This window comes from Alosa sapidissima, chromosome 23 (assembly GCF_018492685.1).
Source record: "Alosa sapidissima isolate fAloSap1 chromosome 23, fAloSap1.pri, whole genome shotgun sequence".
NCBI lineage: Eukaryota > Metazoa > Chordata > Actinopteri > Clupeiformes > Clupeidae > Alosa > Alosa sapidissima.
In genome coordinates, this window is record NC_055979.1 from 10,587,081 (window position 1) to 10,609,607 (window position 22,527).

General features: G+C 40.8%; 1 protein-coding gene across 1 annotated transcript in view; it reads left to right on the forward strand.

The window, feature by feature from the left end:
- Positions 1-22,527, forward strand: part of col5a2b (collagen, type V, alpha 2b) — a gene marked incomplete at its 5' end in the record, with an annotated part of 46,518 nt that overhangs the window by 16,197 nt on the left and 7,794 nt on the right. Inside the window, 39 exons of the mRNA XM_042081632.1 lie at positions 818-892; positions 1,612-1,656; positions 1,961-2,014; positions 2,806-2,859; positions 3,056-3,109; positions 4,414-4,467; positions 4,952-5,005; positions 5,288-5,332; positions 5,803-5,856; positions 6,072-6,116; positions 6,264-6,317; positions 7,331-7,429; positions 7,537-7,581; positions 7,830-7,928; positions 8,097-8,150; positions 8,334-8,441; positions 9,558-9,611; positions 9,762-9,860; positions 10,360-10,413; positions 10,713-10,811; positions 11,907-11,960; positions 12,507-12,560; positions 12,777-12,830; positions 13,025-13,078; positions 14,430-14,474; positions 14,766-14,864; positions 16,063-16,170; positions 16,645-16,698; positions 17,015-17,068; positions 17,243-17,296; positions 17,971-18,024; positions 18,244-18,351; positions 18,614-18,667; positions 18,763-18,816; positions 19,053-19,214; positions 20,005-20,112; positions 21,177-21,284; positions 21,435-21,488; positions 22,006-22,113. Coding sequence (XP_041937566.1) covers positions 818-892; positions 1,612-1,656; positions 1,961-2,014; positions 2,806-2,859; positions 3,056-3,109; positions 4,414-4,467; positions 4,952-5,005; positions 5,288-5,332; positions 5,803-5,856; positions 6,072-6,116; positions 6,264-6,317; positions 7,331-7,429; positions 7,537-7,581; positions 7,830-7,928; positions 8,097-8,150; positions 8,334-8,441; positions 9,558-9,611; positions 9,762-9,860; positions 10,360-10,413; positions 10,713-10,811; positions 11,907-11,960; positions 12,507-12,560; positions 12,777-12,830; positions 13,025-13,078; positions 14,430-14,474; positions 14,766-14,864; positions 16,063-16,170; positions 16,645-16,698; positions 17,015-17,068; positions 17,243-17,296; positions 17,971-18,024; positions 18,244-18,351; positions 18,614-18,667; positions 18,763-18,816; positions 19,053-19,214; positions 20,005-20,112; positions 21,177-21,284; positions 21,435-21,488; positions 22,006-22,113 — 2,739 coding nt within the window. The remainder of the gene's footprint in view (positions 1-817; positions 893-1,611; positions 1,657-1,960; positions 2,015-2,805; positions 2,860-3,055; positions 3,110-4,413; positions 4,468-4,951; positions 5,006-5,287; positions 5,333-5,802; positions 5,857-6,071; positions 6,117-6,263; positions 6,318-7,330; positions 7,430-7,536; positions 7,582-7,829; positions 7,929-8,096; positions 8,151-8,333; positions 8,442-9,557; positions 9,612-9,761; positions 9,861-10,359; positions 10,414-10,712; positions 10,812-11,906; positions 11,961-12,506; positions 12,561-12,776; positions 12,831-13,024; positions 13,079-14,429; positions 14,475-14,765; positions 14,865-16,062; positions 16,171-16,644; positions 16,699-17,014; positions 17,069-17,242; positions 17,297-17,970; positions 18,025-18,243; positions 18,352-18,613; positions 18,668-18,762; positions 18,817-19,052; positions 19,215-20,004; positions 20,113-21,176; positions 21,285-21,434; positions 21,489-22,005; positions 22,114-22,527) is intronic.

Genomic DNA, 22,527 nt, shown 5'->3' on the forward strand with positions numbered 1-22,527 from the left:
TTGGGAGGCAGTACCTAAAGGCAGTCTTCTATTGTAAACCTCAGAATGTCTTCATACAAGGCTGTGTTTTGTAGGGCAAAGTGTGAGATGCTGTGATCAGTACACAGGCTAAACAAGCCAACGTCCCCTGTAGACATAGCCTTGTCTAGTGATATGTCAGGCAGGACTGGAAATATCACACACACACACACATACACACGCACACACAAACACACACACACACACACACACACACACACACACACACACACACACACACACATGCGCGCACACACACACACACACACACACACACACACACACACACACACATGCATGCGCAGACACACACACACACACACAAACACACACACACACACACACACACATTTACAAAAGAACACTGTGTCCATGGTGGCCACCATGCTGTCGAGCCCCAGCTGGTGTCTGGAAACAGGTCACAAGTAAAATGTTTTGAATTTGTATTTATGTCTACTGAAGGTCAATGCCTGGTATAGCCCATTAATTATGCCATTTTTTTAAGCTTGTTTTCAAACTTACTTTGCCATTTTAGGGACACTTTTGTAAATGTATCCTTGGCCTAGTTTATAGAATGAGATAATGGGTAAATCAAGCTCTCATCAAGTTTCATTTCATTCACTAATGTCAGTTTCCTACCTTTTTGTCTGTTTTAATCACTCCTCTTAATTGAGCCATGTTACTGTGACCTTGTGCGCTGTTGTTCAAACTGAATTTGACACAACCTAAGTAATGAATGAGTCATGTTCATGTTTATGAATGTTAATGTTTAATGAATCAATTTTCTCTGTGGTTGCAGAGCCAATTGGCTATGCAGATGGGGTCAGGCTTTAGTGAGAAAGCTGGATTGGCAGGGATGATCTCAGGAACCAGGGTAAGGAGGCACTGGAGCAGATCTCACACTTATTTGGACTCCCACGAGTAAATGTTTTAATATCTGCAACAAACAATATCATAGCAGTGGCAAGTGTTTTGTATGTGCTTATGTATTATTGAGATGCTAATATGCACAGGATGATTGGGTGGTGTAATAAGCAAATGTAAATAACACAGTAGCACAAGCCATGATTTTACGTCATAGGGTCACCCTCATCTTGTCCTGCAAATAAAAAGTTTTGTACGAGAGATAGCCAAACTCTTTGAACATGCAAAAACTGATAAGCTCTTTAGACTGAAGTTGATTTGCTCAATTGAATGGCAAGATTCCATTGGCAGACAGAGTGGTACATTGTTTCCTAATTTCCCATGTATTAGCCACATCATGTATAAACCGCATGCTTTTGCAGGACAAAACCATGTATTGACTGCACCCATGTATTATCCACAGTTCCCAATAGACCATTATTCAGAATAAGATCAGTGCTTTAATCAGAAAGAAGAAATGTCCAGATTCTAATCCAAAAGGTTTTTTCGTAAAATTCTGTGTTCAGAAATGAGTAGGCTACTTCACATCACTTAGCAATGAGATTAAACTTTGTTTGAATTAATCAAATTATTATGGTCTGAGCGTTGTGTTAAGCTTTGCTGCTTTGGTCACTTTGCTATTTGCAGTGTGTGAACCCTGCCTAAGTGTTTTTGTGTCTCCTTCCACAGGGTGAGTCAGGACCACGGGGTCATCCTGGACCAGCAGGCCCACCGGTGAGTCTCTCACGACCTTCAGAGGTCCTGCAAAGTAGCATTGCAGAAGAGGGGCCACTGTGGCTCGGTAGATAAAGCATCATTCAGCAATTGAAAGGTTGCTAGTTTGACCTCCTCCTGATCGTGAGTCGGAGTGTCCTCACTGAACCCCCTACTGCTCCCAATGTGCTTGATGGTGCCCTGCATTGCAGCCAAGTGTGTGCTAATCTAATGTATGTCAACCTGTGAAGTGCTTCTTCAGCTCCATCCCCCCACACTTCAGGTCAGTAAGTGATCCTCTGACTTTTTAACCTCTGTTCCTTAGGGACCTACTGGTGCTCAAGGTATTCCTGGGGACGTGGGTGAGCCAGGATCTATGGTAAGGCCTGATGGGTGGTGACTGCCTATATATGACAATGTAGATTACCTTTCTAGAAAAATGAGGGTCACGGTTAGGTCAAGTCAGAGTTTTTCATGTAACTATCTTGACATTTGTCAAAGTTTTAAATATGTGTCTACATTACTACATACTATTATTACAGTCCCTAGTATTACAGTCCCTGTTCAGTTAGCAAGAGACTTGTAGGATATTCATTTAACAGATCTTTCACATTTGAGAACTATTGGGCTAGGTTAGCTGAGGTTAGGGGAAATTACTTAACATTTAGTTGACAAAGTTGAGCAAAGAACACCACAGATAATCTTTGTGTTGACTTCTCTGAGGCTGGCTGACACTCTGAGATTATAGTGTGTTGATGACTTGATGAATAGATTAATATCTCTTCAAGGTTTTATGTAAATAAAGTGCTACTCCAGAATGTTCTCAATATTAGTAGGAATGTACTTCTTCAGTCTTGATGTCCTAGATGTGACCTGCAGTAAAGAATTTTACTAAGAGCTTAGAATATTTAAGAAGCTTTTCTCAGCGCTTATAATTCTAGAACTCTCAACATCACTGGAGGTGTCTCCCAAACTGACCTCATGAATGTCACTGATGTGATGTGTTGGCTTTGTATATATAATCCTTCACAAATCAACAATTATCCCTCTGCTCCTTGTGCACTGACATTTATCAGACCAGGAGAGAGATAGACAGTAGTATTGGTGGTGGTGGTGGTGGTGTGTGTGGGAGGTGTGTGTGTGAGGCCTGACTTGTTTTTGTATTTGCAGGGTACATTTGGCCCAAGAGGCCCAGACGGCCCACCAGGAAAACCCGGCCTAGATGTGAGTTATTTGTTTCCTTGCTCATTTCCATAACAAACATCTTAACATAATCATTTTTTCCTCTAATGCCATTGTGCTGAAGAATAAGTTTGGTGACAATGTGGGTTTATCGTTTTTAAATTAAAATTAAAAATTATGATATGATAATTATGATAATTCGCTAAACAAGACAAATCCTATTTTGTGGTTGTAATAGGGTGAGCCGGGGCCATCCGGAAACGCAGGAGAGAACGGACTCCCAGGATCTCAGGTAAGTTACTTCTGTCCTCAACTCTAGTTATATAAATATAATATCTCTCTCCTTAGCCAGACGGAACATAAACATGTGCATTATAAACACACTGGACTTAAGTCTCACCTCAGACAATTAGTACGTTCTATATTGCCTTCTTAATTAGTCTGCACTGGCATGATACACGCTTGTGAGCTATATCAAGTGCCCCATCCTGTGGCCTCTGTAAGAATTTCCTTCCTTTTAAGACACAAGAACTAACATTTTCAGGCCCGCTTATCTGTCATCAGTGGACGTCATGGGACATAAGTGTGACAGTACTGCCTAGAGGCATTGGAGTACTTCTAAAGTTAAAGTGGGTCACCAGCTAGATAGGAAACTCCGCTCCGCTCCACATTCCTTTCCTAGAACCCAAAATGAAATACAATAGTTAGTGTGACTTTGCTCTGTAGCATTTAGTCCACCTTAGGAATATTCAGACACATCAATGCCGTGTCGGCACCTTTGATCCAAGTCACCCCTACACAGTTTAGAGCCACCTGTTTTAAAATTCCAGTCAAAACAATCAGAAATCCCCAAAACAAACTGTCCCTATCCACACAACATTATAAGGTAGGATCTACTAACAGGGAGTCTTAAGAGCATCCGAGCGAGCGACTGTTGTGTTGCATTCTCCATTTTCAAAAAACTCCTGAAGAACCAGCTCTTTAGAGAACATCTCCTTTCATAACACCACTTACAAGTCTTGCTGATCCTAGCACTTACCACCCGTCTTGAACTGACACTCAACTGTTTAAAAACAGCACTCACTGATGCACTTATTCTTACTGTACTCTACCGTTTTTAAACTGTCCTAAAATTGTTGAGAGAATTGCTTTAAAACTTAAACTGCTCACCATGTTGTTAGTCGCTTTGGTTAAAAATGTGTCAGCCAAATGTAATGTAATGCATTGAATGCTCTCTGTCCACTTTGAATCCATTAAATATGCCCTTCTATTGTATAATATTTCTCCTTCAAAATAGAAGAGCAATGCGAGCGAGAAAATAGAATTAAGGCGTCCGGCAAATGTTCTGCTCAAAACATCGCGCTGCTTCGTGTTGTGTACCGTCAGGACATTCCAATTGAAAACAATGTAATTAGACAGATTTTATTGCTAATGCCCACTCGCATCGCATGTAGTTAGGACTCTGTGTAAGGTACGGTAAATACTGTGCACCTGATGTGAGTAAGATAATTGGATATATGTTGTCTTTCAAAGACCGACATAAAAGTTAAACGAAATTAAATGTCTTGTCTTTAATGTTGAACTCCTTTTTTTCAGGGGCTTCGAGGGTTCCCTGGGTTGCCAGGACAACCAGGACTGAGAGGACTTAAGGTTGGTTTAAAGTGGCCATTAACTCCTCTTAACTCTCAGGCAATCAGAAGGCTTTGTTCCCGCCATAGTTTTTAATTATATAATTAAAGTTCAGTTTTCATAAGTGCAGTTACTTGGGTATTCAATATTCATACCCTTGGTTAATATGCATGCATGGTGCAACTCATTCCAAAAGCAGCTCAAATGTTTCATGTTTCACCTTGATTAGTTTTGATAGTCCCATAGAGGTTAATACTCTCAATAATGACAAGTGATTTTTTGAGGCACAGATCGCATACTTGTTCTAATAATTTATTTACAGTGCTTATAACTTCATATTTAAAGAAAAAATATGTTTATTATAAGAAGAACTAGGATGTTGTTACTGATGGAATGATAATGATATCCCACATGAACTCTAGCAACTTTAAGACAACGGGGCAGCAGGTACAGGTATTTCCAGAGGGCGTTTGAATTATTCATGCATATTTGTCTGTTACTTTAGGGACATGCAGGTTCTGTAGGATCCAGGGGTGAACCAGGGGTAACTGGATCGAAGGTAATCAACTTCAGATATTTCTATTGAAGTATATTCATGAATTCTTTTAAAAATGATTGTATTTTGTGCCTTTTTGATAGTATCCCCTTTTGATTGGGTATTTGATGTACGCGTTTGTGTGTGTGTGTGTGTGTGTGTATATAAATGGCTGCATGTGTCTGTCAGCAGTACAGTATTCATATTAGTACGTATTATATCTTGTAATGATATTCTGATATTTATATTTAGAATTTCTTTGTTTAATGTGTGTGTGTGTGTGTGTGTGTGTGTGTGTCTTAACAGGGAGAGCAAGGCAACCCTGGTAACATGGGTGGACTGGGTCCACGGGTGAGTGTGGATCAGACCAACCCCCCCACTCAATCATTACTCTCCCACAAATCAAACGTGTGATAAATAGCCTACTGACAGTTCAATCAAACTCAGGTCACATCACCATAAAGCATGAAAGTCCCCTTTCCAATTAAGACGGGCAATTCATTTGGCTGACATGCTCGTGTGGTTGCTATGACTTCAGAGCATAAATAATGCTGATCGTAATGTGGAGTTGTAGGTTGAGTTGACGGCAGGTTTAGAAGCATTTTTTTCATAGAAATAATATGTAATTTACAATAGCAATGAATACATTTGATTACATGCTACATTTGGTCAGAGAATAATAATACAGGAGCTGGTTTAACTTGTTGGTTTCACTGAGCTGAGCTATTTCATGCTGCCATTAATCACTGTGATGTTTGCGATAACTAATGATGATTGGGTGTGTGATTATCTGGCACTGTGCTTGTTGTGTTCTTGTGAAGGGTCCTTTGGGAATGCCTGGAGACAGGGGAAGAATTGGATCACCTGGCCCTGTGGTAAGACGCATTCTAATTGGCCTGAGTTTTTAATTGAATTAATTAATTCATTTGCTACTGTAAATAGATAATGCCTAATTAATACCAAACTATTTGTTTTTATTCTTGTTTGTTCTGCGGTCCAATTATGCTAACAAGTTGCATTAAGAGACAAATTGTGTAGTCAGAGAATTAGCATGGTAGTTTAAATATGCCATGTCTTTTCTCTTTGTTAGGGCAAACGGGGAACATCTGGGGATATTGGCAAACCAGGCCCAATGGTGAGTTTGTTTGTTTATTTATTTATTTATTTTTTACATAAATATGCCATAACACACACACACTGTAACTAATGCAAAACCATCTGTGACCTTTCATCGGTAGCCATCTTTTTCTGGTAAGGAACTAAAACATATCTTTCTCTACAGGGTCCAATGGGAATCTCTGGAGGTGCTGGTTTTCCTGGGGCTCCGGGTATGAAGGTGAGGGCAATTTCCCTGCACTTGTAAGCACATGCATGCAGTTTTGTAAAGATGGAAGGGCTACGGTAGATTGGTTTTTGAGTTGGAGAGAGGTTAATATTGAAGACCTTTGGAAGGGTTTGAATGTTTGCTTGTTTGAGTATGAGCATGTCAAGCATACTATATTTCAATCGAGTGCACCGCTAGTTTCTGTTAAAATATTATCTCTCTCCATTATGCCATGTATCATTATGGACCAAGGATAGCACACTAGCTTCATATAATTTAAATATAATATATTTCATAGAAATATTTTTTCTGTTATATTTCTGTAATATCTGTTCCTCACAAAATCAAAGTCAAAGTCAAAGTCAAAGTCTGCTTTATTGTCAATTTCTTCACATGCCAAGACATACAAAGAGATCGAAATTACGTTTCTCACTATCCCACGGTGAAGACAAGACATATTTTACCAATTAAGTCCACAGACAAACATAACATTCAAGTAAACAATAAAAGTAAATAAGAAGGCACATACAATGAAGAAATAAGAGCAGCAAAATTGGGTTGAAATTGTGCAATTGTGCATAGACAGTCAATATAATAGTGCAAAATTAGGCCAATAAATGGCTGAGGTAGTTCTGTTTGACCTAAGTAAGCAAGTGGCATAGTGGTGCAAGTTATGTAAGAGCAGCAGAAGTGTTGTGTTTTCAGGACAACAGGACAACAACAACAAGTTGCAAAGTGTGCAAAGTGTGCAAGTGTACAAGTGGAGTAGTGCAAGTGGAGTAGTGCAAGGCAGCCATTGTGGGTCCATAAGTCCAGAATGTTATGTAGCTGAGGATGGAGGGGGGAGAGGGGGGAGAGAGTTCAGCATCCTAACAGCCTGGTGTATGAAGCTGTTGGTGAGTCTGGTGGTGCGGGAACGGGCAAAAAAATGTTATGGGCTTGAAATCGCATGCGATCGCTGACTGCACCTTATTAATATTGATAATTCATATCTAATGCACATGATTTCCTCCACTCCTGCCCAGGGTGAAGCAGGCCCCACTGGCCCCAGGGGCACGGCTGGGGCCCAGGGACAAAGAGGGGAGACTGGACGACTGGGCAACCCTGGACCCTCGGGCAACAAGGTGAGCGTATCCTGCTGCTAGCTAGCCTGCTCTGAAAGAGTTGATGAAGATGGTTCACGCAGTGTTGAATGAAGGCTGACGTGTTTGTGTACCGGTAATGTCCGCAGGGAGCTGCTGGGACTGACGGGAGCCCTGGTTCTAAAGGACCCACGGTAAGTTTCCTGTTCATCACCAGTGGAGTTCAAAATATCACACCGACAAAAGGCCTAGCAGATGAATAATGTAGACATATGTGTGTGGAGCTAATCTATGAGTGTGAGTGAGTAATGTAGACATGCCAGTGTGTATTTTGTGTGTCTGTCTGTCTGTGTGTGTGTGTGTGTGTGTGTGTGTGTGTGTGTGTGTGTTTGGCTGATTTAGTGTGTGACTGTGGTGTCAATAATGTGTGGTTCTTCCACAGGGATTGCCTGGCATTCAGGGGGCTGGGGGACTTCCTGGTCCACTTGGCCCTCCCGGACCTCAGGGAACTACCGGATTCCCAGGGGTCAAAGGTCAAGCGGTAATGACCTGTACTCATATTTCACCTGAGCCTTATGTTGTAATATATCATGATAAAGTATGTGACCTCAACATTAGCTGTGTCATAGACATTCATTCCATGAATGGGACATCCTACTACTCTTGACTTGTGCATCCCAAATGACCTCCAACTCTTTCTGGCCAACAGGGTGATTTGGGGTCTCCAGGATTCAAAGGAGAGCCTGGTCTTAAAGGAGAACTTGTGAGTGTATATTCGTGAAAATGAATAATGAATTACCTTGTGTAAGATAAGAAAAGGAGAATTAAGGTCATTCAGATTCTCTAGGCTTCAATTAGCGTGAACTGATGATTCAAAAACAACCACAACAACAACAACGATAACATCAACAGCATTAATCAATGTAGAGTAAAATCTATATTTCAGGGTGCGATTGGGCCTCACGGAGAGATTGGGCCGTTGGGGGAGGAGGGAAAGAGAGGCCCCAGAGGAGATGCTGGGTCCCCAGGAGCAGCCGGGCCTGCGGGGGAGAGGGTGAGCACCACCTCCATTCATTCATTCATTCATTCATAAATACATTCACAATGAATTAATTAATTTATGCATTGTTCATTCATTTATTGAACCAACCAACCAACCAACCACTCACTCACTCACTCACTCACTCACTCACTCACTCACTCACTCACTCACTCATTCATTCATTCATTCATTCATTCATTCATTCATTCATTCATTCATTCATTCACTCACTCACTCACTCACTCACTCACTCACTCACTCATTCATTTATTTCTAGCACACTCAAGTACCCTCAACAACATACAATTCAGATTAAGTATACAGTTTCTCAATTAGTGTGCTATTGTGGAAATATCCTCCACTCTCTCATCACTGTCACAAGGCTTGCCACCCTCCATAGTGGAGACTGATGAGGCTGATAATCTAATGAAGCTCAGCTCAGCTCAAACGAGGGGAGGCAGCTCTAAAGAGACCTCCCCTGACAGCAGCTCAGACCCTGTCTGTACAAGATAAGGAATGAGCTACTGAGATCTGATTGAATCATTTTGGAGAACTATGTGTGGGCATAGGCATACTGTATGGCTTAGGAAGAGCAATACAAACGGGTTGTAAATTAATTGGTGACAGATGGGCTGTAAAAGTAGCCATGGGATTAGAAATAGTGAAATTAATCAATTTAAATCGGATTACAGTAATAGCTAATTTAAATGTATCTAATATGATAATCAGTGTTTCCCATAGAATTGAATTCCATTTGTGGTGGTTGGTTTGCAGAATTTACTTGAATGCAACAGTTTTTTAACAAATAAGCACAGCGTGGTTATGATGCTAACCAGATTTAAGCACAATTTAGTACAACCTGGAAAATCATTGTGTGGTGGTCAATGTTGATATTGTGGTGGGCCGCCACAAATAAGTCAATGTATGAGAAACACTGGTAATGCTGCTGAAGTCATTTATTTTAAAAGAATACCTGAGTTAACTGGTTTTACTCTGTCAGGGAAGTACATGTTATGGAAGAATTTCAGATTGTCACTTTAAGCAAATGAGCGAATGTTGTAATAAATGTTAACTTTGCTCATAGCATCTGTAAAAGATTTTAAATTAATTATTGACGTCTTTTATCAGGGGGCTCCCGGTAGCCGAGGTTTCCCTGGTTCTGATGGCCTTCCTGGTCAAAAGGTAAGCAACAAATACAATTACTATACATACATGTAATAATAAATGTATACTAATTGTAGTATAATAAATGATATTATGACAACAAAACGTTAATGATTTTTTATTGGAAGTAATTATTGATGTGCCCACTGAACTGTGTTTTGACCCTAGGGTGCTCAAGGTGAGCGTGGTGGCGCTGGGACCTCTGGTCTGAAGGGGGTTGGTGGAGACCCCGGTCGTCTGGGAGAACCCGGCCTCCCAGGGGCTAGGGTAAGAGTCGCATCACTTCCTGTCGTGTGACAGTCTGTGACATGTGAGGCGGTCTCCCACGGTCGAGCATAAGAATCATAGGTTTTATTTGGTTGCACTAGACTGTCTATAGATGCTCAGATTTTAAGCAAACTATCCGCTAACATTCTGTTCAATACAGTGTACGGTTAACATTTTATGGTTAAAATTAGGGTTGGGGGTTGGGTTTGTTTTGGTTTGGTTAAGGTGATATTTAGTAATTGTTCAACAGACTGAACTTGAATTTCAGCAGACCATTAGTGTAGACTCTTTAGGTGGACTATCCAAGCAAAGTGTCACTAAGTCAATAAATCAAATTGTATCACTTTCTCTTTAGTCTGTGACGCGTGATGTCTAAAGCTCTTCATTTTGTAGTCTCTCAGGGCTATTAACCTTGTTGTTTACCTTGTTTACCTCAGTCAAAACACACCCAGATGGCTGGCTTGAACCAGAAACTAACAGTTTCATTGTGTTCCTTTAGGGTTTGACGGGGCTCCCTGGAACACAAGGACCTGAGGGGAAACTCGGACCACAGGTAAAAACCACAGAGGAGAGCTGTGAAGAAATGTCAGAGATTTACCTTTCATTAACCTAGCTGTGGCACCTGTCACTTTGTCTTCATGCCAAGATATGGAGGGAATTTATTAATTTATTAATTAACTTCTTTCGGGTGAAGATTTGGCTTTGGCTAATTTGCTCACTCACTGAGGACACTATTGTTAATTAGACATAAATGTCATCTTAGCATTTACACAAGTCTCAGATTTGATATTAACTTTACCTAACAGGGGATTGATAGATAGATTATAACCCCTTCTTCCTGTTGCCTGGCAGGGAAGTGCAGGAGAGGATGGCGGTCCTGGTACGGCTGGAGCTCCCGGTACCAGAGGTTTGGCAGGGACACTGGGCCTGCCTGGTCCAAAAGGTTTCAGTGTGAGTAAAAGCTCATTTTCAGAACCTTGCTTGATCTTGATGAATTTCATGCATTATCACTGATATTATTGAATACTACTCGCTTTATAACCTGTACACAGAGCCGGACAGTAACGGAGTACATTTACTTCAGTACAGTACTTGAGTACAATTTTGAGGGATCTGTACTTTACTCGAGTATCATTTTTGGGGAGTACTCATGACTTTACTCAAGTACATTTGAGAGACAAATATTGTACTCTTTACTCCACTACATTTCTATCCATAACCGTGAGTACCCGTTACTTCTTCTAAAAAAAAGGAAAAAAGAAAAATCTCGGAAACCCTCAATTTGTTGTTTTCCTTTCAAACGTAATTGGATTGTGCAGGCGCCACTGATTGGGACAGCCTATCAGCAATCACCTTCAGCTTTCCGCCAAAGTCAACTCCATGGCCAGATTTAGATAAGAGACGAAACCATAGACGAAATAATGGATGAAGACGCAGCAGGTCCATCCCGGGAATGTGCCAACATGTGTCCCCACCTCGCCAGACTATTTCAATTTTCTGAACAAGTTAATGATAGTTTTCGCTTCAAGTGTTTCAATTACAAAATAGTATTTTGTATTTGAAATACATATTTTAAATACATGTATTAGAAATACTGCCCATCCCTGGCAACATGGTAAAAAGATGAAAATTACATTTTTACATTCTCCAAGGTATTAACATTAACATTTTTCATAACTCCATGTAGGACATTTCTGTACATAAATGTAAGCACTGTGGCAGTAGTAATGCAATATTTAGAAAATGTAGGCTACTCTTGTACTCTTGATACTCAAGTACTTTTAAAAACAAGTACTTCAGTACTTTTACTTAAATAGACATCTGACTGTTGTACTTTTACTTGTACTTGAGTAAAATTTAGCAAAGAGTATCTGTACTTTTACACAAGTAATGCAGCTGTGTACTCTGTCCTCCTCTGCCTGTACATCCTCTTATTATACCCAACATGTCATTCATACACAGTAAAGGATGCATCTAATACTACGTTTGTTAAAAAGTCTGTTATTCGTTAATTAAAGTCTAAAAATGTCCTGTCTTTATCTCCAGGGAGACGCAGGGAAGATGGGAGAGGCAGGGACCCCTGGAGTACCTGGCCAGAGAGTGAGTATTGCCCTTTCTCAGCCGAGTCTCTGACACTGGACAAGACCTGGGGCCAAATCAGAGCTGGGTCAGAACCATATCAGAGCCAGTGGAGATACAGATCTGAGCCGGATCAGAACCGTTTCAGAGCCAGTGGAGATACAGATCTGAGGCCGATCATCTGGATCAGAGCCAGATACTGTGGAGGATGATGTCTGCTCTCTCCTTATCATGGCCAGGCTGAATTACCAAGTGAATGCCCACAGTAGGGTCATTTGTGCATGCATAAAACAGATCCTTGTCCCTGTACAGTTCATTATGCTAAACCAAAGAAGAGGCCCATCTTCAAATACTGTTTGTATCCCTCTCCTCTCTCTTTTTCTCTTTGAGCCAATTGAAGTGGGTCTCTTGAGAGAGGCCGCGTTAGAAAAAGCTGATGGTGTTGAGAATGGACAGTGTTCAGAAATGAATAAATGTAATTTTAATGGAGTGGAGGGTCTTGGTGGGTGAGCAGGGGGGAGAGGAAAGGAGGAATGGCTAATGAGTTGGTCTTGGCGTCTGTTGCAGGGAGTGAACGGCAAAGCTGGAGAGGAGGGGGCAGCAGGGCCTCCTGGACCGGCCGTAAGTGTCTCTTATCTGATCAAGTTTATTGAATTCTGCATTGTCTGTGCCCACAGAGAACACTGTATAATTTATGATGCCGTTTTTGCTGGGTTGCTATTGTATATATAGCTAGTTTGTCCATAACTTTTCTCTCTCTCTTTCTCTCTCTCCGTTCTTCCCTCTCGCTCTCTCTGTCTCTGTCTCGCTCTCTCTTTTCTTCTTTCTCTCTCTCAGGGCACTGCAGGAAAGAGAGGTGAACAAGGGCCACCTGGGCTGAATGGATTCCAGGTAGGCTCTTGACCTTCTCCATCTTGTACAAGAAAGGGACTTTAGGAGTTTAGGATTGAGTGGTTTCGTCACACTTTTTTTTCTTATAGCCTCACCAAATTTGGAATCCTCTTAAATCTCTAGTGGTTTCAGTTCTGCTGTGACAGGATGTTATAAATTTGAGTCTTTAAAACTTTTTTATCCTGTTTTTTAAGGGATTGCCTGGACCCGCAGGCCCACCAGGAGAGTCCGGAAAGCCAGGAAACGAGGTGAGAGTGGCCAAGTTTGTAAATGCTAGACCCTGTCAGTACAACCAGAACACTCACCTACACCCACCATTCAAAGCCCTTAAATACACCTGGTTACCTGAACACCTCCTGTCAATACAACCAGAATGCTCACCTACACCTACTGGTCAAATAACCTATACACACCTGCCTCCCAGAGCGCCTACTGTCAATACAACAAGAGCATTTATCAGAGCACATGCTCACACCTACTAATGTGAACATCAGCCATCAGTGAAACCACCTACCAAAGCACCTGTTATCCATACAACCAGAGCACCTACCAAATATAACACATTGTGTACCTATGCCTACTGTACTTACCAGAAGACATAATGTACTATCACTCCAACCAGAACACTTAACCACCTACCAGAACACATTCCTACACCTACCTACCAGAACACATACTATCACCCCAACCAGAACACGTAACCACCTACCGGAACACATATACTACCACCCCAACTAGAACACTTACTGTACCTACATACCAGGGGCCGGTTTCACAAAAATAGACTTTGCCTATTGCTTAGATATAGTAGATAGTCAGACTTTATATAGACATCTAAACTAAACCGTTGCACAAAGCAGTTTAGTTCTTCACTATCTGAAGTAGGACTATAGTGCAATGAATTCTGGATAAAGTCTCTTTTCAAAATAAAAAACATGGCTGCTTGAGTAACCACATCTAACCAACTCAACTCGATTTTACCCAAGCAGAACATGCTTGTCTTTAGGTCAAACAATATGAATAAGGCACATATGCCTTCACAAATGACACTTCAGATGTGGTATTTTCATCCTACAATTTATGAGTCTTCTTTTAATGTTTTTCTTTTAGATAAGCAAGAATAGGCTAGGTTACACATTCACAACTGAAATCAGTTGTGGAATCAAGATAACATAATACTTAAGACCCAAGATAGCCTGGGGGTACGGTGTCTAATTATATTGGTCTAAAATAGGTCAGTCTTTATTTTTGTAAAAGTCTAACTTGCATTAGACTAGTATATGGGCAAAATTAAGATTATCTATCTGTTAATATTCTGTTCAATGTACGGTTAACATTTCATGGTTAAAATTAGGGTTGGGGCTTGGGTTTGTTTTGGTTTGGTTGAGGTGATATTTAGTAATTGTTTAACAGACTGAACTTAAATTTTAGCAGACCATCAGTGTACTGTAGACTCTTTAGGTGGACTATCCAAGGTTGACTATCCTTTTGAAATCTGTCCATCAACTGGCTCAAATGACTGACTTCAGATGAATTGTTTCTTATTCCTTTATGCAGTCACAGGGCCTGGCTCACAAGTCATATGCTTTTCCTTCATAGGGAGTCAACGGAGAGACAGGACCTGCTGGGGCAACGGGACCAAGAGTAAGCTGATTGGACAATTAGCCAAGAATTTACAATACTTCACATCAATACTCAGTATCTGATTCAGCAATATACAGTATATAGTATTATATTATTATTCATATAACATTATAATATTCGACATCTGAAAGGGCAATCTATGGAGTGTTACCCATAATGCTTGCTACCATCATTTGCACTTAGCAATGGAGGGCATTTGGGAAGCCATGTTCTTTATTGACTCATTAGCCAAATCACTTATGTATGACATGATTGATGGATGCCACCTAAATCCGCTTTGCTTTGGTCAAGGGTGAACGAGGCACCCCTGGAGAGAGAGGCGAACCTGGGCCCAATGGCCTACCTGGAGCGAAAGGCTTCGCAGGCACACATGGACCAGATGGCCCCAAGGTGAGTCAGTCCAGGGTGTTCACTCGCATTTAGCCTCACAGAGACATCACTGTTACGGAATGCTATCATACAAAGCTATTATATATGAATATGATTTCATATTTTTGATCTACTTAAAGCAACACCAAAGAGGTTTTTGTACCTTAAAATAATGTTTCCAAAATCGTTTCAGTGGTTCATCAACTCGTAACAGGGTGAACGGCACTACTGCATTCGCTTCGCAGCCCTTTATCGGCTATAACCGCACTATGAAAGTTTGCCAGATCGGGTAGCGGATCTGTAGTTCGATGGAATGAGACATAAGAAACTACAAATTTGACTTGCTTATGATGTCGCAATACATCATACGTTCATAAAATCATGCGACATACTCTACCTCAGGGGTTCCCAAAATTTTCCAAGACAAGGCCCCCCAAATACCACTAGGTTCCGTTCAAGGACCCCCTTGATGTGTTATTAAAGCCATCGACAATATATGGCAAATGTAAAAATACATTAAGCTTATCCTAATTACTATTTTAGCCACTTGTAAGCACTTTGCGATGGAGCATACAGTGTGTAAAAATTGCATTTGGGGCTTTCTGCTATATGAGAGCTATCACTCTACTATTATTCCCATGGAAAATTATTATAATGGCATTGTATAACAACCCTCATAGTAATAGGTATATTTAAACATTTTCAAATGTATTTATTTGTTGCTTTTATTTTTCCTTCCAAGTTGCTGAGGCCCCCCTGGCACCCCTTCGCGGCCCCCCAGGGGGCCTCGGTCCCCACTTTGAAAACCACTGCTCTACCTTGTCTGTGGACATCGTTATTTGCCAAGCGGTTGCTGGATAAACAAATAGCGTGCATGTGACAGAGAAAAAGTGCTTTGGTGTTGCTTTAAGAAAGGTTTGTTTTGGCAATGGGCACTGTCAGCATACAGTAGGATCAGATCAATGCACTGGTCTTTTGAGTTTCTGTAAAAGGAAATAATTCAACAGCAATAAATGGACCTCAGGACCATGTCTGGTCATGAAATGAACAATAGCCCTAATCTTACACTGTTTAATGTATACTGCATGTAATAGATTTTTTTATGATATCTGTAAAAGCAGTTTTACAAGGTGCTGAGTATTTGAGCTGTTAACCACCCCCCCCCCCCCCCCCCCACACACACACACACACACCACCCCACCCCACCTTCCACTCTCAGGGTAATGCTGGCCCCACAGGCAACCCTGGAGAGTTGGGACCCCCAGGCCTTCAGGGTATGCCAGGAGAGAGAGGAAGTACTGGCTCTGCTGGACCGAAAGGAGAGAGAGTAAGTGACCTTTGACCTAGCAAAGACTATTGCAATTCGAATTGTAAATCACATTGGACATTGTAGTTTGCTAAGTATTGTAAAGAGCAGCTTTTGTTTAAAAAAAGGCTTTTAGCTAAATCAATTTACAATGGTTTTCATTTTAGTTGTGTGTGTGCTTCCAAACTTTGTATGTTATTCAGGAAATGAACTGAGATAATTAGGTTTGCCTTCACCACTCCCTGTTCTGGCTTCTCCATCATAAAATCTGTTTTAGTTTGTGAATGTATCCTTAGTTTCTGTCTAATGAGCTCCATTGAGATGCAGATCTTGTTTATGAGTCATCTGGCTTCATTTGTGTATTTGTGTGTGTGTGTGTGTTGTTCTGGTCATTACTCTATTGCCATAATCGCTCTGATGCCGTGGCCTTGGTTTTGTTTTGGTTTCAAGGTCTCTGCCTCCTCATCTCAGACTCTCCTTTTTCTGTGTTTTTAGGGAGCCAATGGAGACAAGGGCAGCGAGGGAAAAGCCGGAGCTGATGGTGCAAGGGTGAGTAACACTGGTCCCTCTGGGCTTTACATTCGTTTCCGTTCATTTTTCATTTCTTTAAAATAAATTATTGCATCAGTCATAGTATTCCCATGTCTGCAAAATTAGTACATTTTAAATCAGGAAAAAGATTAATTTGAATATTCATGTCACTCTTTGATTCCATCTATACTATTGCCGTTAGTGTTACTCTGATATTGATATTGCTGTTGATATCTGATATCTGATAACTGATATTGCTGTACTTGTATTAGTATTGCTACCTTTGCATTACTGTTGTGATGTGTTACACATTGATATTATCTGTTTCTTGTAGGGATTGCCTGGTCTGCTGGGACCTATAGGCCCAGCTGGGCCAAGTGGAGAGAAGGTGAGAGAGCTGAATGTTCTTCATCATAAGCGTGCATCCTTATGAATAATGACTGTGGCCATCTGCCTCTGTAATAAAATGTGCTCTGTAAATAAATTGACATTGACGTTGACATTATAAATTGTGATTTTTCGTGCCTTGTGTGGAGAGTTAATACCGTGTTGTGTCATATAGGGTGAGCCAGGACCCCGAGGTCCTCCAGGAAACCCGGGCGCCAGAGCTGTGGCTGTGAGTAGATTTGGGTTGTGTTTGTTGTGTTGTGTTTGTTGTGTTGTGTTGTGTCATAGTGTTTTGTTTGTGTTTTGTTTGTGTTGTTTTGTGTTGTTTTGTGTTTGTGTTGTTTTGTGTTTGTGTTGTGTTGTGTTGTGTTGTGTTGTGCTGTGTTATGTTGTGTTAAATGTAGATTTCTTGTCCAGACTTGGGCTTTATTTTTTTTTTGGCTTTCAGTGAAAGCTGGAGAGTCTGAGAACTGAATCTGTTAGATAGTAAACCTCAAATGTCCAAAATTCTGATGGACATCTTCCAAAGTCTTCTAAGAAAGTTTTCATCAATCATAAAAAGTCCTTTGCAATATATAACTAGAGAGTGCACACATCTGCCAAGGACAAAAGCTCTATCTCGCAATATTGATGAGAGTGAAAATTTATGGACCGGTCAACTTGGATCCTCTCCAAAATTTCATGGGTTCTTCTGTGGCGTATGCTAGCCAACAACCCTCCACAAAATGTGGCAGGTCTGGCAGGTTTTGTGTAATCCTGCCGACAGACAGACAGTAAGAGAAACAAACAATCAAAGCCTCCTTGGTGGAGATAACAATTTTAACAAATTTAACTAATCAATGTTATCGTCAAAGTATAATGTTTTTTTCTTACATTCTTTATTTATGTTATATCTTGTTTTAGGGTTCTCCTGGTGAGCCGGGGCCTACTGGGGCTGTTGGATTTGCTGGAACTCCGGTGAGTAAAACTACTGATGTACTATTCAAAAAAAGATTTGCAAACTCAATTAAACCAAGGTAAGTCATCTTGTTGACTGAGTTATCTCAACGTGTGGGTTTTAAATTTTACAGTATATGTTGACAAAACTTATTTAAGCCAAAGCAAAAATATCAAAATTCAGCATTGTGGGGCATTATGCAAGCTAACAGTTTGGCACTATAATTATCTCTTTGGCAGGGACCTGATGGTCAGCCAGGGGTCAAAGGTGAACCAGGCGATCCTGGAGCCAAGGGAGAGGCGGGGTCTGTGGGACCACAGGGCATGGCTGGAAAGCCTGGTCCTCGGGTGAGTTTGGACATACAGTTTGGTGTGGGTCATTTATTTGTGTATGGGCTTTTTAATCATTATGAATATATGATCATTTTGATTTTACTTTGATAGAATGTTTAAACGAAACATTGTTTTTTGTTGTGTCTGAGTTTTTATGAGGTCATTTGCACTCCAGCCTTGCCAAAACGTGTCACCAGAATGTTAACTAATTATGTCTGTTGAGGACTTTTTGCCTGAATTTTTGCCTGAATTACAGTATGTGGTCATTTGTTTCCAGGGGCTAATTGGAGTGGGTGGACTGAAGGGTGCTAGAGGAACACAAGGCGCTACGGTTAGTCAAGCTTTCCACACAGAGGTCACTTTCAAACAACGCCTTAGTGTTTCCACAGGAAGTTTGACTTTTACATTTCCCCATTCTCAATTCAGGGTCCAAGTGGTTTCCCTGGATCTCCTGGTGGAGTTGGACCACCTGGTGGTGTGGTGAGTATTTAGAGTATTTAGATTTTAGTTATTAATGTAAAATTTCCACTTTTGCCAATCAGATTTCCTTGCACTGAGTTGTGATTTAGGCAATTCACCCTTACGCCTGTCTGAATTCGTTAAGCACATTAAGTATGCTGATGTTCATGTCATCAGTCATGATGTGCCATACGGTAGTGTTATCAGTTTAGAGTCACTAGGCCTTAACATTAACAGTGCTGTACTGCTTTCTCTAGGGATCGACTGGAGAAGCCGGGCCTATAGGCATGCCTGGTAAGGCGGGAGAGAAGGGCATCTTTGGGGAGAAGGGTCCCGTTGGACGTGTGGGGGAGCGTGGAGCCCAAGGCCCTGCTGGAAAGGCTGGAGACAAGGGAGATGCTGGAGAGGATGGACTAGAGGTAAAACAAGAGAGAGAGATAAATAATAATATGGTTATAAAATCATAAAAGAGTAATAGGATGACTTAGTCCCTTGAATTCAAATTCAGATATTATATGATGGGTCATCTGTGTGTGTGAAAAAACGGTTTAGTTAAGAATAATGGCTGAATATGTGGATTTATTTCTGCTATACTTGTAACAGGTACATGAATATTATGTATTCTTTCAGTATATCAACAACATAGACAGGTTAAATCATGTCTAGTCGTGTTCTGTTGACAGCATAATTGACACAGTAATGATCTAAATAAGAAGATAAAACAGCTATGGAGTTGTATTGATTTTAGATTCACTCGCTGTCACGCATTTGCCAATAGTTTACTGGGTTACTAATTAGGCGCATTAGGGATCATTAAGAGTGTAATTGCCAGTTTTAATAGAGACTTTGCTTACTGACTCCCTGCTCCTGTCCCTGGTGTTGGCAGCCAAACCCAATGGCACAGAGAGAAGGCTTAAAGTCACCTTAATTCATTTGGTTCCTGACAGTCTCTAGTATTATTACCACCATTGATATTTATATTTATTTACATATGCACATTTAGACTTTATTTATTTACATAAATGGTAAATTCACTCTTTTCCTCCCTCATTCCCTCTCTATCTCTCTTATTCCCTCTCTTCCTCCCCGTTTCCTCTCTACCTCCCTCATTCCCTCTCTTCCTCCCACGTTCCCTCTCTACCTCCCTCATTCCCTCTCTTCCTCCCTTGTTCCCTCTCTTCCTCCCTTGTTCCCTCTCTTCCTCTGCAGGGTCCCGTCGGCCCTCCAGGTCCTGCTGGCACCACAGGCATGAGAGGACTGGTTGGTCTGCCTGGCATGAGAGGAGAGAGGGGCATGATGGGTCTCGCTGGTCCCGCTGTGAGTTTCAATCCTCCTGCTCATGGGTCCTTTTGAAGTCACTCCTGAGGATATATCCTTATGAGTATATTACTCAGGAGAGCAGGATATATCCTCATGAGTATGACATTATATTTCTAGATATTTGTATGTTTATGTGACAGATTATTTGTATACAAAATAATGTGTAATTAAATGTATAAAGAGTTTTTTTATTATTTTATACTGGCCTTTATTCCTGAATGTTTACATTATTTTATTTTTTATCTATTTGTATCGGTTTGCAAAGAGTAAAGGCCTATTCACACCAAGAACGATAACGATAACTATAACCATAACGATAAAAGCATTCACACTGAACAACGATAAACAAAGTCTCTCCTTGTGTTAATGAATGTGACGGTTAAAATTCAATGGGTTCTGATTGGCTATTAGCTTTTTATCGTTCTGAAAATCGCTCTGAAAGTGATCCCCAACGATATTGTTCTTCATGTCGTTATCGTTATAGTTTATGTGTGAACGTCGTCATTCATATTAACGAGAACGATATTTATTTATAGCTATCGTTATCGTTATCGTTCTTGGTGTGAATGGGCCTTAAAGCATGTACTATGCTTAATGCTAATATAGAGCATTATTCTGTATATAGACTAGATAAGTGAAAATATGAAAGCCCCATAAATGGATTAAACTGATCATTGCAGATGCACCAATTCTCACAGAAGATGAATATTGTGTATAATATCCGGTGGTTGCCTGTAGCTATGATTGCAGATTGCAGTAATAATATCTTAAGATGTCAGTCCGAGGAAAGTTTCAGGTTGTTTTATTTTATATTACATTTATTAAGGTATTGTGGTACCAAATGTCTCCCCTGCTTCCCTAACAATGGTTTTCCATAAGAAAAATGCCCCCAAAACACAATGTCTTCCAAATTAACTTACCAACCGGTTTTGATAGGGGAAGGCTATTGCTGAAACAGCTAATTTAACATGCCCTTTTGCAGCTAGTACAGTCATTGTATGGGCTGAAAAATACCTGCAGGATATGACTTTTATTTGTATTTGTATTTTATGTGCTCCCAGGGTGCTCCAGGAAAGGCAGGGGCGTCGGGCGGTTCCGGAACGAAAGGACCCCCAGGGATTTCAGGACTGCCGGGCCAGACTGGACCTCGTGGTGAAGCGGGGCCAGAGGTACAGGACCTCACTGTGACAGTGCACCCAGGCAATGTTTAGCTGCTCAGAGTCTAAGGAAACACCTTTTACTGATCTCATATGCGGTTAAATTCATTCATTCATTCATTCATTCATTCATTCATATGTGTGTTTTCTATGTCATTATAGGGTCTTGCAGGATCTGATGGAATTCCAGGAAAAGATGGTATTATTGGAAGCAGGGTAAGGAAAATCACCGTAGTGCAACTTTGTGATAAAAACTGCACAATAAAAACAGAAAAAAGTAGTTTTCCCCTTTCCCTATCCTTTGTGTAGTCAGTGGTGAATTCTCTTTGGTGCTTCTCTAACTTATAGAGTTTGCAGCAGGAAAAACTGTCATGGACTGTAATGGATTCCTCTTGGGATTATTGTTGTTTTTGCATTGTCCATTGTCCATTGTCCAAGTCCATTTTATCTTTTCAAAAACAAATAAAGCCTTCTATAAAGCGCATGATTTCCTTTATAGATGTGTTCTTGTAATTTCTTGTCAGGCTTCCTTGAAGGAATTTTTAGACAAAATATTTATGATACTCATGTGTGGCCTTAATCCTTTGTAGCTACACAACAGAGTTTGACAGCTAATTAAAGACTTTTCCCCCAATGGAATAACAGCCTGGGATTGTAAACAATGTCAGATGGTAATGATGTTTACATATCCTCCATATGGCTTCAGTTGTTTGTTTATTTGTTTGTTTTGTAGGGTGACAGAGGAAGCCCTGGTCCCGAAGGACTGGCAGGTGCTCAGGGTGCAACTGGAACCTCAGGCCCCGTAGGCTCACCTGGACACGCAGGAAAGAGAGGACAACAGGTAAGGCTGCGCAAACCCCTCTGAGTGACTCATCTGCCAGAAACAGGAAACTGGCTAGAACTGCATTCCTCATCAATAGTACAATTGATTTATCTGTCACAAATACCCCCCCCAGCCATCAATATTGATATTGATATAGCGTCAATGTCTATTGATCCTTATTTTCATTCTGCTGTCCAAGTAACCACACATTCAGTTAGTGTAAAAGCTATTATACCACTCCTAAAAAATGAGACAGACAGTTCCCTCTACTGCATATTTGTGTCCTGTTCGTCTTGTTGGGTTTATTTAGTTATACATACCAGCGGGGTATACTACGAATCTCGATTAGTGGGTTAGCGAGGTATGTTGCGCTCAAAGCCAGGCTATGCTGTGACACGAAAGTGGATCTGTTTTAGTGTCGCTATATCACCA